The sequence below is a fragment of the Rosa rugosa genome, chromosome 1, assembly GCF_958449725.1.
Source record: "Rosa rugosa chromosome 1, drRosRugo1.1, whole genome shotgun sequence".
Taxonomy (NCBI): Eukaryota; Viridiplantae; Streptophyta; class Magnoliopsida; order Rosales; family Rosaceae; genus Rosa; species Rosa rugosa.
The window spans coordinates 45,187,680-45,204,236 of record NC_084820.1 but is presented as its reverse complement, the minus strand read 5'-3'; the positions used below and the strand labels follow the sequence as shown (position 1 = coordinate 45,204,236).

At 37.6% G+C, this 16,557-nt stretch overlaps 2 protein-coding genes across 2 annotated transcripts; both read left to right on the top strand.

The window, feature by feature from the left end:
- Positions 1-1,523: 1,523 nt before the first annotated feature.
- LOC133728965 (uncharacterized) lies at positions 1,524-5,062 on the top strand. The gene is made up of 7 exons (XM_062156429.1): positions 1,524-1,594; positions 1,852-1,942; positions 2,062-3,296; positions 3,387-3,620; positions 3,702-4,239; positions 4,322-4,801; positions 4,895-5,062. Exons 1-7 carry the CDS (start codon positions 1,524-1,526, stop codon positions 5,060-5,062), a joined length of 2,817 nt encoding a protein of 938 aa, XP_062012413.1.
- A 4,438-nt stretch (positions 5,063-9,500) lies between these two features.
- Positions 9,501-12,714, top strand: LOC133725062 (glycerol kinase). Its single transcript, XM_062152089.1, has 4 exons — positions 9,501-9,819; positions 9,916-10,137; positions 10,469-11,435; positions 12,292-12,714. The coding sequence occupies exons 1-4, from the start codon at positions 9,677-9,679 to the stop codon at positions 12,535-12,537; spliced, it is 1,578 nt and encodes a 525-aa protein (XP_062008073.1). The 5' UTR covers positions 9,501-9,676; the 3' UTR covers positions 12,538-12,714.
- The last annotated feature ends 3,843 nt before the right edge of the window (positions 12,715-16,557 follow it).

Here is a 16,557-nt window from a genome sequence, read left to right as displayed (position 1 = left end):
AAGGTTGCTTGGGGATGGTAGTTTTCGGAGCGCCGTTTCCTTCCGGAGCACCTATGCTTCCTCTAGTGGCGGCCGTTCTTTGCCCTCGTGCTCTGGTGTACTGGTAGCAGTGGTCGGGTGGTGCCGTCGTAGGGCTAGGGAATCCGATCGGAGTGGTCTGGGTGCCCATAGTATCTCTCTGTGGGCTTGGGCCTGTATGTTGGGCTCTGCAGGGTGTGTGTGGGCTTTCTCTAGGCCTACGCACTCTTGGGCTCGTTTTTGGGACCCAGGTGGTTGTTGTTGCTTAATCCGGGCTCTAGTTCAATTCTGGATTAGAGACTCGGTCTCATGGTTCTTGTTCTTGAGAGTTCGATTGCTAACGTCCAAGTTTTTGACACCCTTGGTCGCCTTCGTCCTCTCGGGAGCCTCACTTCACTCTCTTGAGGTGTATCTCCCAAGTTACGGTTACGATCCTGGTTACGATTACTACTACAGTTACTATTACATTTACACTGCTCTAGTGACATATGCAGTGCAGCGATGCCAGTCGGCATCAAGTCACATGGTTACCTGGTTACCTTTATTTCTCGATGCAATTGTGCATCTAGTTTTGCTTTATTATTTTTTCTTTATTATAGATGCGTCTGTGCATCTCGTTATGTTTTAGGGAGCTTCTATTCATACCTCCAAAATTGGCAATTGGACCTCTCTTTTTTTTCAAGTTATAGTTGACTTTATCAACCCATATCAAATTACCAATAAGGACACAAAATAGGGGAAAAAAAAATTATCTTCTTACCTCCATGAAACAGTACAGAGTCTTCAACTTAAAAGAAAACTTTCTCCTGCAACGTAAACCCTAAAATATACATCAAATTCTATGGAAGAAATTGATGATGCCGTAATTGAGCAAAGCATCCTTTTGGAGTCTTCACGCAAGGTATGAGTTCTGTTCTTTTTTTCACTATCTCGATTACAAGGTATGGCTCAAGAAACTTCAATTAACCATTCTCAATGAACGTCGTTACCTATACATGTGATTAAGATTTTAACTACTCTTGTTTTTCAATAGGAACGGGTCAATGCGCAAATTTTTGTTTAACTTGAGTAATCGTTGATTTGTTGAATGGCTGTTCAAATATGTATGTATAGGTAATTATTAGGTTCTTGCACATGCTTTGTCATGGTTTTAAGGCTGGTAGAGTGCAATTTCATTAATTGTGATCGATCAAGTTGTTATAGTACTGTAGTACAATGGAATGGTTTAATCTCTATGGTTTATGCCTCCAAGACCATATATCTTGGTCTTCAGAGAGTTTATTCCTAGTGTAATACGTACTATAATAGTAATTATATAACATGGTTTATTCCTAGTGTAATACTATAATAGTAAAGCTAAAGTATATATAGCCCTGGCAAGCAAGTACTTTACTCGCTTTGTTTCTGATTTCTGATTACTTCATGCCTTAGCATTGATACATTGTTACCTTCTAGGAATTGATCAAATTAGTTTATTTAACTTCAGGAACAGCAACAAGAAGACAATGAATCTAGTCAAAGTGGAGTTGGATCGGAGACCACAGAAAACTATACCAACCAATTTACAACTAATCAGGTGAGTGATGAATACTATTACGAGTTGTATATTGAAAGGCGTAAATTATATATATATATATATATATATATATATATATAGACACAGACACAGACACAGACGGAGACACAGACACCATTGTACATGATAAAACCTGTCGAAGTAGTATATACTTTATAGATCCCTCTAATCATAAGCTGGATAACATTGAATGGATTGAAAGGTTTCAATGCCCAGCACTATGCATGTTATCTCATTATTTGTTACTGTAACTGAAGGAAGTCCTGCGTCCTAACTATGCATCAAGTGAAAAAAGTGCTGTTGAATAAGGAAAGTGATGCTACCATGTCTTTGGAAGATGATTTTCTTGTTTGTTTTCTTATTTGTTTAATAATGGTTATTGACTATGTCCTTCTTTTTTTTCTTCTTTTTTTTCTTACTTGGAAAAGGTGTTATATGCAAATTAAAGTCCAAAGTGGTTTGTGCAGATTTTCGAGAGTAAAGATGCATTACTTCAATGGGTCCGTTCTGTTGGTAGGAAGAATAATATGGTGATTATCATTAGGAGGTCTGATACAGGTGTTGTTGGGAATAAGAAAAAAAGACCGAAATTGAGATTTTGTTGTGAACGGGGTGGTGACTATAAGCGAGTTGTGAAATCCAACACCAATACTGAAAAGTCTAATGCAGAGAGCAAGGAAAAAGATGATGGATCTAGTGAAAAGAAAGAGCGTCCAAGGGCTAGTGGTACAAAAAAATGTGGGTGTCCATTCGCATTGAGGGGCATAAATATTGTTGGAGACGAATGGATGTTAGAGGTGACATGTGGAGTACATAATCATCCTCATTCTCAATCCCTTCATGGTCATTCTTATGCTGGGAGATTATCTAAGGAAGAACATGCTATGTTAGTAGACATGACGAATAGTTTGATGAAACCGAAGGACATTTTGACTGCCTTGAAGAAACGAGATCCAGAAAATGTAACAATCATGAAGACGATATACAATGTGAGGAAAGTGCATAGAATGAAACTAATGGCCGGACGATCGCAAATGCAAAGTTTGCTACAGAAGTTGTCAGAACACAATTATATTGAGCACCATAGGAGTGAAGGTAATATTGTAACTGACATATTTTGGTGTCATCCTTATAGTCTTCAAATTTTACGTACGTTTCCTCATGTACTTATCATGGATTGTACCTATAAGACCAATAGATATCGTTTTCCACTTTTTGAGATTGTGGGGGTAACATCCACTGAGATGACCTTTAATGTTGCATTTGTCTACATCTTAAAAGAGACAGAAGACAATTACACATGGGCTTTGAGTAGGTTGAGAACTCTTCTAGATCATTGTACTCCTAGTGTTTTTGTGACGGACCGTGAATTAGCACTAATGAATAGTATAAGCAAAATATTTCCTGATTCACGACATCTCCTGTGTAAATGGCACATCAACCGAAACGTGATGAAAGAATGCAAGAAAAAGTTCGCGACAGCAGAAATGTGGATTATGTTTCTCAATGCTTGGAACACTGTTGTTGGTTCTACAACTGAAAGTGAGTATTGGGCAAACCTGTTGGAATTTGAATCTAAATTTAGTACATATCCTAATGAGCTTCGTTACTTAAAGAGAACTTGGTTAGACAACTACAAAGAGCGATTTGTAGTTGCATGGACAGATACTTGCATGCATATTGGTACCACAACTTCTAACCGGTAATGTTTATGTGAATTTTTTCCTTATATTAAGTCACTTAAATTCTATAGTATTTACGTAGTGAACTCTATGACTTTTGTTTTGAGTAGGGTGGAAAGTGCACATGCAAAGTTAAAGAGGCAACTGAATTCTAGCCAGTTGGACTTTAATATTTCATGGGACCATATACACTCATTGATAGAGTTGCATCATACAGATATCAAGGCATCTTTTGAGAAAAGTAGGTGCTTTTTGCAACATGATTTTAAGCATGAGTACTTGAAGGAGTTAATAAGTTATGTGTCTATCACGGCCTTGAACAAAATAGTGTGTGAAGCTAATAGGTAATTTGTATTTTTTTTTTTCTATATATATTCATTTTAATTACATATATTAACTCATTCATTAAATTTCATCAACTGTAGGGCTGATTCAATTAAGAAAGATGTCGCTTGTTGTGGTTGTGTGATACGTGTTACACATGGTTTACCTTGTGCGCATGAGATTGCAGAGTACAAACGCTCCAACCGGCCTATTCCTATTGATGCAGTTCATAATCATTGGAGACAGTTGGGTATCAATCAAGCCATACATAATGACACCGAAGAAAAGGTTCCGGTAAAACAACATATGCTTCGATTAGAGACATGGATTAAACAACAAAATGATGAAGATAGACGACATTTATTGATAAAAATTGATGAGTTGATGAATCCAGGTAGTACTTTTCTAACAGAACCTGTAGAGAGGGCAAAGACGAAAGGGCGTCCACACAAGACTGACACTAGTACTCGTCGTTTGCCATCTGGCTTTGAGATTGAAAATACTCTTTCAGGTCCTGACAGTCACTCACAGGCACCTACTGTTTATGAAGTTGGTCAAGATGTTCCCCATGGTCCTATTATATCAATTCAGAATACTACATCAAGTAAGAAACCTAAGGATTGTACAACTAAAATTAAGGTACAAATGCCTTCTTCTTTTTTCCCTGCACATTTAATATTTCACTTTTTATCCTAACAAAAATTTTGTGCTCACTTTACAGAGCCCAGAAGATACTAGATTTGCCCTTACGAATAAATATAATTTGCAATTTCGAGTTGGGATGCAGCCCTATATTGTAGGTGCATGTGATGTTGAATCTGATGGCAACTGTGGATATAGAGTTGTGGCTTCAGCAATGGGTTTTGGTCGGAAATCATGGCGCAAAGTTCGTAGGGATTTATTAAACGAGTTGCATAGTATGCGAGAACTGTATGTAATTCTCTTTGGTGGAACTGAGGTTGAGAAGGTTCAGCAAACGCTTAACCATTATGGCTCTGGAAATGCAGCGGAAAAGTATTGGATGTACTTTCCGGAAATGGGTCATTTAATTGCAACATGTTATGGTGTAGTGGTAATATTTCTATCAGAAGGGCAATGCATAACATTCCTCCCCCTAGTAGAACACAAGATTGGGCAGTTCAGTAATGATGAGCTCAAAGAGATCGGAATTGGCCATGTGAACGAAAACCATTTTGTGCATGTATGTCATATTTCATTACTCTACATTTTGTTTTTTGTCCAACTTCTTTTGTGTTTTCACGCGCTAACTATCTTGTGTTTTTTTTTTATATAGCTTAAATTGTCTCTTGGACATCCCTTGCCATATCTTGTACCAAATTGGGAAAGAAATGCTGACGTCAAAGTTCGACATTTGTTTTCTATATATCAGGACCGCCTAAATCGTTTCAAAGAGTGTTGTCCAAGAAAAGTACATCCAGAATCATTCACAATTGACGATTGAGTGGCATTTTATGTAATTTTGAATGATTAAAAAATTTGTAGACGTTGACTTTTTGATGTAATTTTGAAGGATGATGGAACCGATAGACATTTAAATTTTTGGTTTTTCAGTTTCTTATTCTGCCAGTTTTCTTTTGAGTTTTGAAGTTTGATGCTTTGTTTTATTGGGATTTCGTTTAGAGACCTTTTTGTTTATAGTTTGCTTATTAATTATATATTTTGTTCATGTAATTAGAGACCATTTTTGATAGTTCCAGAAATTAGCTATGTACATTGTTCAAAAGGACTAATACAATGATACAATCAGCCACGTACTGACTTGCACTCAAATGCAAGGTTAATATCAATTAATTAACTAACTAATATAATGTTGTACATACATCGTTGATTCAACTTTGCAAATTAAGAGGTAAAATGTTGTAATGTAAATATACGCTGCATGTGTGTGTGTCTATATATATATATATATATATATATATATATATATATATATATATATATATATATATATATATATATAAAAGAGAGGCAGCCTACAATTCTCGCATAATGTTCATTCTTTTTGTTCAAAAAATGAAAATTGAAAGGGAATTGAAATAGGATTGTGAAATGTTTAAAAATTAAAAGAGGTCCAACTACCGATTTTAGAGGTATAAATAGAATAAAAAATAAAAAAAGGCTTTTATAGATTTTATTAGACAATGGGTATTTTGGGAAAAGTAAGGAGGTGTAGATAGCATATTGGTTATTCATAAAAGTAAGTTGGAGGTCTATTAAGTAGGGAGGTCTAAATACCAATTTTGGAGGTATGAATAGAAGCTCCCTATGTTTTATTGCTTTCTTTCGATGTTTTGTGCATCGCTCCATGTACTCCTCAGTTTCACTTAATATAGCTTGTCGTCCTTCCTTCAAAAAAAAAAAAAAAAAAGGTACATTAATTTTCTAAAATCCAAATTTGTAAGGAAAAATAAATAAATAACCAATGAATTAAATAGAAAGATTACTTAATTTCTCATTGGATAACATTAATCTCCATCTTCTCCACCCAAATTTGCATTTATTACTATTTTTTTGTCTTTTTGTTACCTCTTCATCATGAATTCGTTATTTAATTCACAAAATCATTAATGTTAACTACATCAAAATCTTTGCAATACCTTTTGTGAACACCGAAAGTAAAAATTTAAAACACGAAATAAAAATCTCAATATCTTCTTCATTGCTCATAGTTGTTAACTAACTAATCTTTTGACTGAAAATTATTCTATGCACCGACGGTGCAAATGACCCAACACTTATAAGATGATCTCAACCCTTGATATTTATAATTAATATTTTTATTAATAACCTAAGAATGCATTTAATATAATCTAACCATCCATTTATGTTGGTGCACTGAATCATATCCCTCTTTTGACATATATTGAAATAGATGAACATTGAAGCAGAAAGAAAAAATTAAAAAAAAGGAAGTAAATTAGATTATGATTTTGTTAGGACACTTTAATATATTATAATTTTTTATTGGTATAAATTAAATGCGAGATTTTCATTAAAAAAAATCTCTTTTAATTGGATATGTTATATAAGGATATTTTTTGAAAATAGAAATGAGTTACATAAGTAAATTTAATAATTGAAATTAAAATGTAGGGTGTAATGAGCAAGTAGGGCGAACAAAGAAAATAGTAGGGTGGCAATAGCCGCACCCAAATATTTATTCTTTATTCATAAACAAGTTAACCATCTCCAGTAAGGCAGGGCTAAATTTAAGTCATTTCAAATATTTTATGATTTTATATTATGTTTTTCAATTTTTATGATATTATTTTATTTTAATAATATTTTAATTTAGACTAATTTTAGCTCCACTCGTTTCCAAATGCCGTCTTTTTAGCCATTACCCTTCGTAGAATTTTCAAAGACTTTCATATATGCAACACAAAGAGCTTCATCTTCTTTTCTTGTCCAATTCACACCTTTGAGAGAATGAGTGGACATGCTTCAAATAAATAGAACTAATAAAAGAGAAGAAAGAAAGTGTGAGAAATTAGGAAGATAGAATGTATGTATATATAGGTAAAGTGGGAAAAAAATGACCATTTTTTTCTTGGTAATACAAATCTTAACGTTAATAATACATATAAAAAAAAATTGAACAACAGTTATTAGCCGCATGCATGTTTAATTAAGTTCCTTGATTGTATACCGTTGGATTACAACGGTTATTTATTATGGGACCCTTTAAATGCATGCAGTCCATGCATTGCATCAGAAGCTATGTCAATTCAGAAGCTATGTCAATTATGTTTTATTGATGTTGGTATTTTGTGGGTCCCACAAGAGCCAAAGGGCCACTAATAGAGTTATTTTCAGCCCCCCCTCCACGGACTCGGCTTCTCTGCTATAACAAGCAGTGCTAGAATCTGCTTGAACTTCACTACCAAGCTGACACGTCATCTAACATCAATCCAAGGGCCAGAAGTGAAAGTCTCCAAAACGGCCAATTCTTAGGTGCGGGTAGCCGCACCACGTGTACGGTGCGGCTGCCCAATCAAATCTCAGAATTTTTTTTCTTTGTTCTGAAATTGTCCCTGATTTTTAAATGTGAAATACCCAAAATACCCCCCTGCTAGGGGAATGATTGGCCTGCCGCACCACGTGGCGGTGCGGCTGCCCCACGCAAGAATCACACCTCCAAAACACAAACCATATACCACACACAGCATATCACTCTCTCTCCCTCCCTCCCTCCACTCCTTCTGCAACTCCGTCCCCGATACCACCATTCTGATTCCCACACTTTAATCTCCGCCCTAACATCTCAGAAAAGCGTTATCTTTAATCCTCCAAAGCATATACTCCTATACCATTTCAACCTCTACAACTCTTGGTTCAAGCTTCACAACCTGATCCTCATCTTCACTACCACTCAAAGCTTTTGGCTTTTTCTCTTTCTGGGTCACCGGACATGGCTTTCCGGCGACCTTCTTTCTCCTGGGCTCTCTTCCTCTGCATCCTGCTACTGTCCACCCATTCTTCTATTGCGCAAAATCCCAGGACCGATCAAAACCGTCGTCGTTTTGGTCATAGAAAACCGCTCCTTCGACCATATCCTCGGCTGGCTCAAGTCTACCCGACTCTCTGTTTCCGAAATCGACGGTTTAACCGGCAAAGAATCGAACCGGCTCTCCGTTTCCGACCCGAATTCCCCGAAATTTCACGTCTCCAGCGACGCCGACTTCATCGACTCCGATCCCGGCCACTCGTTCCAGGTGATCCGGGAACAGATATTCGGATCCGACCGGAGCTCCGGCAACCCGGCCCTGATGAACGGGTTCGCCCAGCAAGCCGAGTCCATGTCGCCGGGCATGGCCGCCACCGTCATGAGCGGCTTCAAACCGGAGGTCCTCCCCGTCTACACCGAGTTAGCCAACGAGTTCGCCGTCTTCGACCGAGTTAGCCACGGCTTCCCTCAGCGAACCATCTTCGACTCCCTGGACGAAAATGACCTCAGCTTCGGGATTTATTACCAGAACATCCCCGCCTCTCGGAATGGTGGTATCGGGGACGGAGTTGCAGAAGGAGTGGAGGGAGGGAGGGAGGGAGAGTGATATGCTGTGTGTGGTATATGATTTGTGTTTTGGAGACTTTCACTTCTGGCCCTTGGATTGATGTTAGATGACGTGTCAGCTTGGTAGTGAAGTCCAAGCAGATTCTAGCACTGCTTGTTATAGCAGAGAAGCCGAGTCCCCCCTCCACCCCCTTAAGATCTATAGCTTTTCAGATCTTTTGTTGTTGTAGGCTTGTAGCCCATAATTTAGCAAAGATGACTAGAGATCTCAATTTAACCCTTTTATTGGAGATGGCCTAATATAGAGTCTTTTTTTATTTATTATATATCCCTTTTATTTTTATTGATAACAACAAAAAGTTGTTGTAATAAAAAACAAAAACCAAAAAGGCGTTTTCTATCACAAACAAAAAATTAGCATTATCATGAGTAAAAAGATTATGACTTTATATCCAATAACAGAGGAGGATCACCATAGAAAACAGATCAGGTTGGATTTTCGGGTGGGAACGTCACGTCTCCGGCGTCCGTGAAAGCACAAGGAGCATCAAGTCAACTCACAAAGCAATTTGTAAACAATGTAAGAGATGCCACGTGGCAGTACATGAGAGTTGAAGGTAGTTCAGGCTGTTCAGCTAACCTCGAACGATCGAACCAATTGCTTGTTGTATCCTCCGCCCAAAAACTACTCTCCTCTCCATTAAAACCCCAAAACGAAACAAATCAATCCAATAAATTTGGGATCTGTTTCTTTAATAGGGGATTTGTTTGGTTCTTTAACATATATATGCGTCTTTTTATGGTAAATAATCTTGGAATAGGATAATTTTCTTCGTTGTCTCTCTTATCCAATTATTTTAGAATTTGCTGACATTTTGGATAGTCCACATTCTTGGGAATAACTACATCATAGTCTCTTGTGTCTTTTCTTTAAATACCAAAGTTTTGAGCTTTAGAAACCCAAACAAAGTTCTGAGCTTTAGAAAACCAAACAAAGTTTTGAGCTTTGATCTCAGGGAGAAGAAGAGAAGAGAAGAGAAGATGTCTAAGCAAGCAGAGGAGGAAGTGTATATTGGGTCAATTGACCAAGGGACCACCAGCACCAGATTCATTATCTATGATCATTTGGCGCGCCCAGTTGGGTCTCACCAGGTCGAGTTCACTCAGGTCTACCCGGAAGCAGGGTAAACCGCTTTTCTTCTCTTCTCTCCTTTTTTGTTGGAATTCTGTCTCTCTGTGATTCATGGGTTTTGTTTGTTTGTGTGTAAATGATGAGGTAGATGGGTGGAGCATGATCCAATGGAGATATTGGAGAGCGTGAGAGTTTGTATGGCTAAGGCTCTGGACAAGGCCACCGCCGATGGGCACAACGTCGACAGTGGCTTGAAGGCGATTGGGTTGACCAATCAGAGAGAGACCACTCTCGTTTGGAGTAAATCCACTGGCTGCCCTCTTTACAATGCTATTGTTTGGATGGATGCTCGTACCAGTTCTGTTTGCAGGTACTCCTTCTTTTCGTGTTTAATATTAAGATCTGAAACCATTTATTTTATTGATTGTGAATTGAATCGTGGATTTTAATGGATAGTGATAGAATTCAATACCCTTTTCTTAGTTTAATTAGTTGAATGTTAGTTGGGTTTTCTATTGGTTTCAGTTTTGATCCATTACCATTGGATGGACTTGTTTATGGCAAGTTGGGTTTAATTTTCTTAGTGCACAGTTGTGACCATGTTTGGATCAAGTAAATACAATTTTCCTGTTGTTATTTGTGATGCGTGCGATTTCCAATGGAGAATTGTGATTGTGTGTTTGTGGTTGTTTTGCTGCCAGAAAATTGGAGAAAGAGTTATCTGGGGGCAGAACTCATTTTTCAGAGATATGTGGTTTGCCCATAAGCACCTATTTCAGTGCTATGAAGCTGCTATGGTTGATGGAGAATGTCGATACTGTTAAGGAGGCTATTAAATCAGGGGATGCTCTGTTTGGAACTATAGACACTTGGTTAATCTGGAACTTAACCGGTGGTCTCAAGGGAGGGGTACATGTCACGGATGTCTCCAACGCGTCACGCACTATGCTCATGAATCTTAAGACTCTTGAGTGGGATCAACCCACCTTGGATACCTTGGGAATTTCCGCTACAATTCTCCCCAAAATTGTCAGCAACTCTGAGGTCATTGGAAATATTGCCATTGGATGGCCAATTACTGGGATCCCAATTTCTGGATGTTTAGGTGATCAACATGCAGCAATGTTAGGTCAGGCTTGCAGGAAAGGTGAGGCCAAGAGCACTTATGGAACTGGTGCTTTTATTCTTCTGAACACTGGTGAAGAGATAACTCTGTCGAAGCATGGGCTTCTAAGCACTTTGTCATTCAAACTTGGACCTAAAGCTCCTGTAAATTATGCTCTAGAAGGATCCATTGCTATTGCTGGAGCTGCAGTTCAGTGGCTTAGGGACGGTCTTGGGATTATTAAGAGTGCAAGTGAGATTGAGGCATTGGCATCACAGGTTGAATCTACTGGTGGAATTTATTTTGTGCCTGCCTTTAACGGATTATTTGCTCCCTGGTGGCGTGATGATGCTCGTGGAGTTTGTATTGGTATGACAAGGTTTACAAACAAGGCTCACCTTGCTCGAGCGGTGCTCGAGAGTATGTGTTTCCAGGTGAAAGATGTGCTAGATTCAATGCACAAAGATGCTGGAGAGAAGGGAGAGGTTAAGAACGAGAAGGGAGAGTTCTTGCTCAGAGTGGATGGTGGCGCTACTGTTAATAACCTTCTAATGCAGATCCAGGTTTGGACTTTGTTTGTACTGTCAAATTTGCCAATTTAACATTGCATTTTAGTATTCATGTTTTTTTTTTTTTTAATAGTATACGCCTTATCGGAGTTCTCTTTAGTTGTTGGATAATCATGTTTATATTTTAAAACCATTCCGTGATTTTAGCTATCTGTTGTTGGTACATCTTCTAGCTCATTGTCACCACAAGAAACTAAAACTAAGGAATGGAATTGTAGATGATCAAATAAAGTAGATCTCCATTCTTGTCATGTTCTTGTTTTATGGTATATTGATACCAGGTACAAAATCAATTCTATGGGATCCATCCTTTTTTTTCTTTTTGATAATTTTTTGAATCCTTTGTTTAACAACAAGCCAACCTGCTTTTCTTAGGTCAGAGAATTAAAGATGTTATTACTACCTGTGCTGCAGACATGCTAGTAGTGCAAGTTTTGTAGAGAAATTTCCGTTTTCTTCCTATTAGAAATGGTCTGAGAAATCAGTTACCTTCTGTTTCATTTACTTGGTACAAGAGTCCCTTATATAGTAAATTAGTAATATTGTTAATTCTAAGAACAAAGCACTTCGCTTATCTTTACCGAACCCTAAATAGTTAAACAGAAGGTTGGTAGGCATTCCATATTTACAAAGTAAATCATTGCTTAATGTATCGTTTGAGTTTTTGTTTACCTATTCCATTATCAAGAGATTTGAAAGAAGAAATTAAATTATTCTAGGATATGCAATAAGCTGGTCTGTGTTGTAAAAACCCCTCTTTCTGTAATCTGTTATTCTTTCATGCTTATCCTAAAGCTCGTCTTCATATTGATAATGATTTGATCATATTCTTCATGTTGTTGGCGTTTAGGCGGACATGATGGGCAGCCCAGTTGTAAGGCCAGCTGATACTGAGACAACAGCTCTCGGAGCTGCTTATGCTGCTGGATTAGCTGTTGGTGTTTGGACTGAAGAACAGATCTTTGCTTCTGAAGACAAGACGAGGACTTCCACCACCTTCCATCCAAAAATAGGTGAAGAGTTGAGGAAGAAGAAGTTGGAGTCATGGTGCAAAGCTGTTTCAAGAACTTTTGATTTGGCCGATCTTTCGCTTTGATGTAGTACTCTCCTCGCTTCCCTGTTATCCTTACTATTAATACTTATTTGATAAGATCTTTGTGAATAATAGCAAAATATTTGCTAATATCCGACTATTGTTAGCATGAAAATCCAACTCTTTCTGTGCCCAAACTACAAAGAAACTAAATGAGAATCAACTGATTATCTTTCTAGATGTCACCAGCAGTTGACTTTCTGTGGCAATGTGATTAGCAATTTAGCATCTGAGGCTTTCTACTAGCTATTGGTGAGTATCTGGTATGAAATTGGTGAAAATGAACTATTTAGTTTTTCTTTATCTAATAACCTGATTAGGTAACAAAAAAACTCGCATAGAGCCGCTCTGCTAAGGTTTCCTCTACCCTCCTAGGGTGAGTGCGCTCTCTCCCTTGTTATGGACATCTAAGCTTTTGCAATGATACCACTACTAGGGCTTTTTCAATCAAACCTGTCTTTTCATTGTGTCAGATGCAAATAGGATTTACAAAAGCAAAATAGGTTTTGAGCATAGGACAAGCTGGTGGTTTGGGTTTGTTAAGGAGGGATGACTTCGACAAGCTGGTGGTTTGTGGGTTTGTTCAGGAGGGATGACTTCAACCTTCAACTCTAGGTTTTATTAATAGGACAAGCTGGTGGTTTGGGTTTGTTAAGGAGGGATGACTTCAATCTTATACAACTTGATTTATCTCTACGTTTTATTAGTAGGTAGAATATCACATTGTTCACTCAATTATGACTTATTCAACACTTCGATCTCTAAATTTTTGAGAAAATCACTTTAATCACTGACATTTAGCACATTTTCACACTCTGATCACTATAGTAAAATTTACCACAACAAGCCGTTATTAGTAAGGGAAAATTTTGTGTAATCAATAACAAGTTGTCAAAAGCCGCTTTCTTCAATCATCCGTTGGAACCCATGATTGAGTTTACACAGTAAATGCAAATTCTAGTTTGTTTGAGGCTGTCGAGTCCACGTGAGAAGATACGTTGGCAATATATTTTGATAAGAAATTAAGAAGCCTGACAGATGTAATCAATCTTTCAAGCAACGTCTCATTTTTCTCCCATCACAAATTCGATTATATTTTTCAGATTATGAGTGGGCAGAAAACTATTTGATCATCTGCTCATCTCATGAATATTTTCCTCGGGAAAATTTCAAAAACAGAGGACGGAAATTTGGGTTTGCACGTAAATCACCTCTGGGTATTCCAGGAAGCACATGTTGGAAAATTTAATATTAAATTATTAATTTTTCATAATTTGTGGATGAATAATGTAGCGAAAGTGTATGAAATTGAATATGTGTAAATAACTATGAAATGAGAAGTCATGATTGTTCACAAAAAATATTTTTGGTGAAAAGTCATTTATTTTTTAAAGGGTCTTTTCCCGTATACCCAAAAAGCTTCTGTATTTTGCCCAACTGCCCAACACTCTTGTATTACACTATTATTTTAGGAAAAGACTAATAGGGATAGGTTTTTTTTCAGGATAATGCCTTTTGTATCCTATGTTGACCCGTGGCTTTATCAGTATTATTCAACCAAAAAGAACTTTGCTTTAAACAACAAAAACAAAAACAAGACTAGCCTTCAACATGCCTAAGTTTTTCACCTAACGGCTTCCTGCCTAACGGTTACTTTAACAGGCGGAATCACTGCTGCTTGTCCTAATTTTTGGTTTAAAACTGATTTTTTCAGGTGAATAGTAAAATTAAAACCTTGGATTTCTACAGGATGTATGTATCTAGATAGTGAGACATAATGAAACATAATGACAAATATAATTAAGGAAACGTAATGACAACTATATTTGTTGAAGAAGTGGGTGAGCAACCACCTGAATTCATTTATTCAAATATACATACATGTTAAACATTCAGAGCCTCATTCTTAGGTAAACATCAATAGGCTGTTTAGTCATCCATAAGAATGAGAACAGATACTTACTTGTAATGAAAGCACACTACTTCGCACTAGACAGGAAGGGAAGCACACTGCTATACTATTTGATAGAAGACTCTTCTGCTCAATTTTTCTGATTATGTTTCTCTCTATCTTCGAATGCTTAACAACTGAAACTAAGGCTCTATATATAGGGAGCGGAACTCAAACTAAAATTCAAAACATAAAAATGTACAGAACAACTCCGTGACTCTTTAGCTTTTCTGAATGCTCCTGATGATGGAGGTCAGATGGAAAAAGCAGAAAAGTTTTTGGTGAAGTGTCTTTTTCTTGACTTTTTGAAAAAGCAAAAGTAGCTTTAGAAAAGTCTAAAAGTCTACAGTTGCAAGTTTGGTGCTTATTCTTCACCTGTAGCTTCACATGTTTTCATCAGTTTCTGAGTTGTGGCCAAGGACAAATGAGTCGTTGTCTGCCTGGGTCATTCGAGCAGTTGTTGCATTATCTTCGACATCTGTATCAACATACATTTTATAGTGGTTGTCATTTTCAAGTCTTTCAACCCACTGTAAGCATGCCAGTGTCGAGTCTATCTCTTTTCTGGTGAGAGATAGGAAAAGGTCACTGCTGACTACGTCAAGATGATCGTAAGCAGTGATAATGGTTTTCTCTCCTGCTGCCAAGAAGGTATTCTTTGTATCTTCAGAGATGATCTTTTTGATATATTCCAAGGACATGGCCTTCATCCATGGGATGCTTGAATTTGGTTGACCATTGTATCCCACACAGGCAGGCTGAAGATATTGCCTTTGAATAATTCTCACATAATGATATGGAGAAATATACTCAACCTCACCATTTGCCTTCTGGATCCATTATGGAGGAGTGGATCTGAACTTCAGACGAAGCGTGCAGTCATTTTTTCTAATATTTTTTACTGTGTTGACAATGATAGGGGGCAAGCCTTTGAGATCATCATTTGTTTTAGTCCACATATTATGGACAAAACCATTTTCAACAAGCCAAAGCTTGTGTTCTTGAGGATGTTCACTCTGAACATTGACTAAGTATCTTCCAACATATGGTCCTGCAATAATGAAGAGAGTTGGAGGAATACGGTCCTCAGAATTATAACTTCCTATCAGACTATGGAATTCATGCCAGTCTGATTCTTTGAGTGCTATGCTAGGGACCCTAGCACTTTCTGGATCTTCGAGGAAGTGAATTTTTTCTTTTCTAACAGCACTCTGCTGTGTATGAAGTTCTTCAAATTGTGGCCTAGCATTTTCATAGAGTTCTTCAGCTAGTGCAAAGAGAGCTGGGAACATCAGACCACTGCTTCTTTTCTGAAAAGCAAATAGGAGATTATCCAGAATTGCTTTCTGGTGGTAAGCTAGTCTCCTGCCAGTTCTGAACACAAGAGCATCAAATGTTTGAAGTTCATAGTTAAAAACATTTATTACTCCAGTTGGAGTAGGTTTGCTTTTTGACAAAGCAACAGCCGTCAACGGTCTTGATGAGCCTTTACCGTCTGCCGTTTGAGACGGGCTAACCAATCCTTTACCCTGGGATTGATCAGTTGTGGCTAGTCCTTTTGGACCTAGCAGGAATCTTTTGAGGATTTTTTCTTTGGGATCCTCAGCAACTTCATGTTCTTTCCCAGTTCTTCTGCTTCTGGGATTGCGACCTTCGTCGTCATCTTTTCGGCTGAACATTGCCAGTTCTCTGGTTAAGGCGTTTGGAAGATAATTCTTGTTTCCTGCAATTAATTCAACAATATAATCATATTGGTTAAGAAATAATTGCCAGTTTGCTAATCTTCCTCTATCAGCAGCTTTATCAAGTTTGAAATTTTTTAAATTCTTTACTCTAGCACAATCGGTGCGAACAGTAAAGGGTTTTCCAAGAAAAGCTGGAGAATTTAAAATTATTTTCTTAACGGCCAAAATTTCTTTTTCCCCTGTGGGATAATTCAGTTCTGCAGGGCTGAATTTGCCGCTACAAAATTTACCTATCTTTTCAATGTTAGTTCCAGACGTTTTTGCCAGAACCACACCAGACCAATAATTATCACTCGCATCTGTCTGGACGATAATCTCATCATTCTC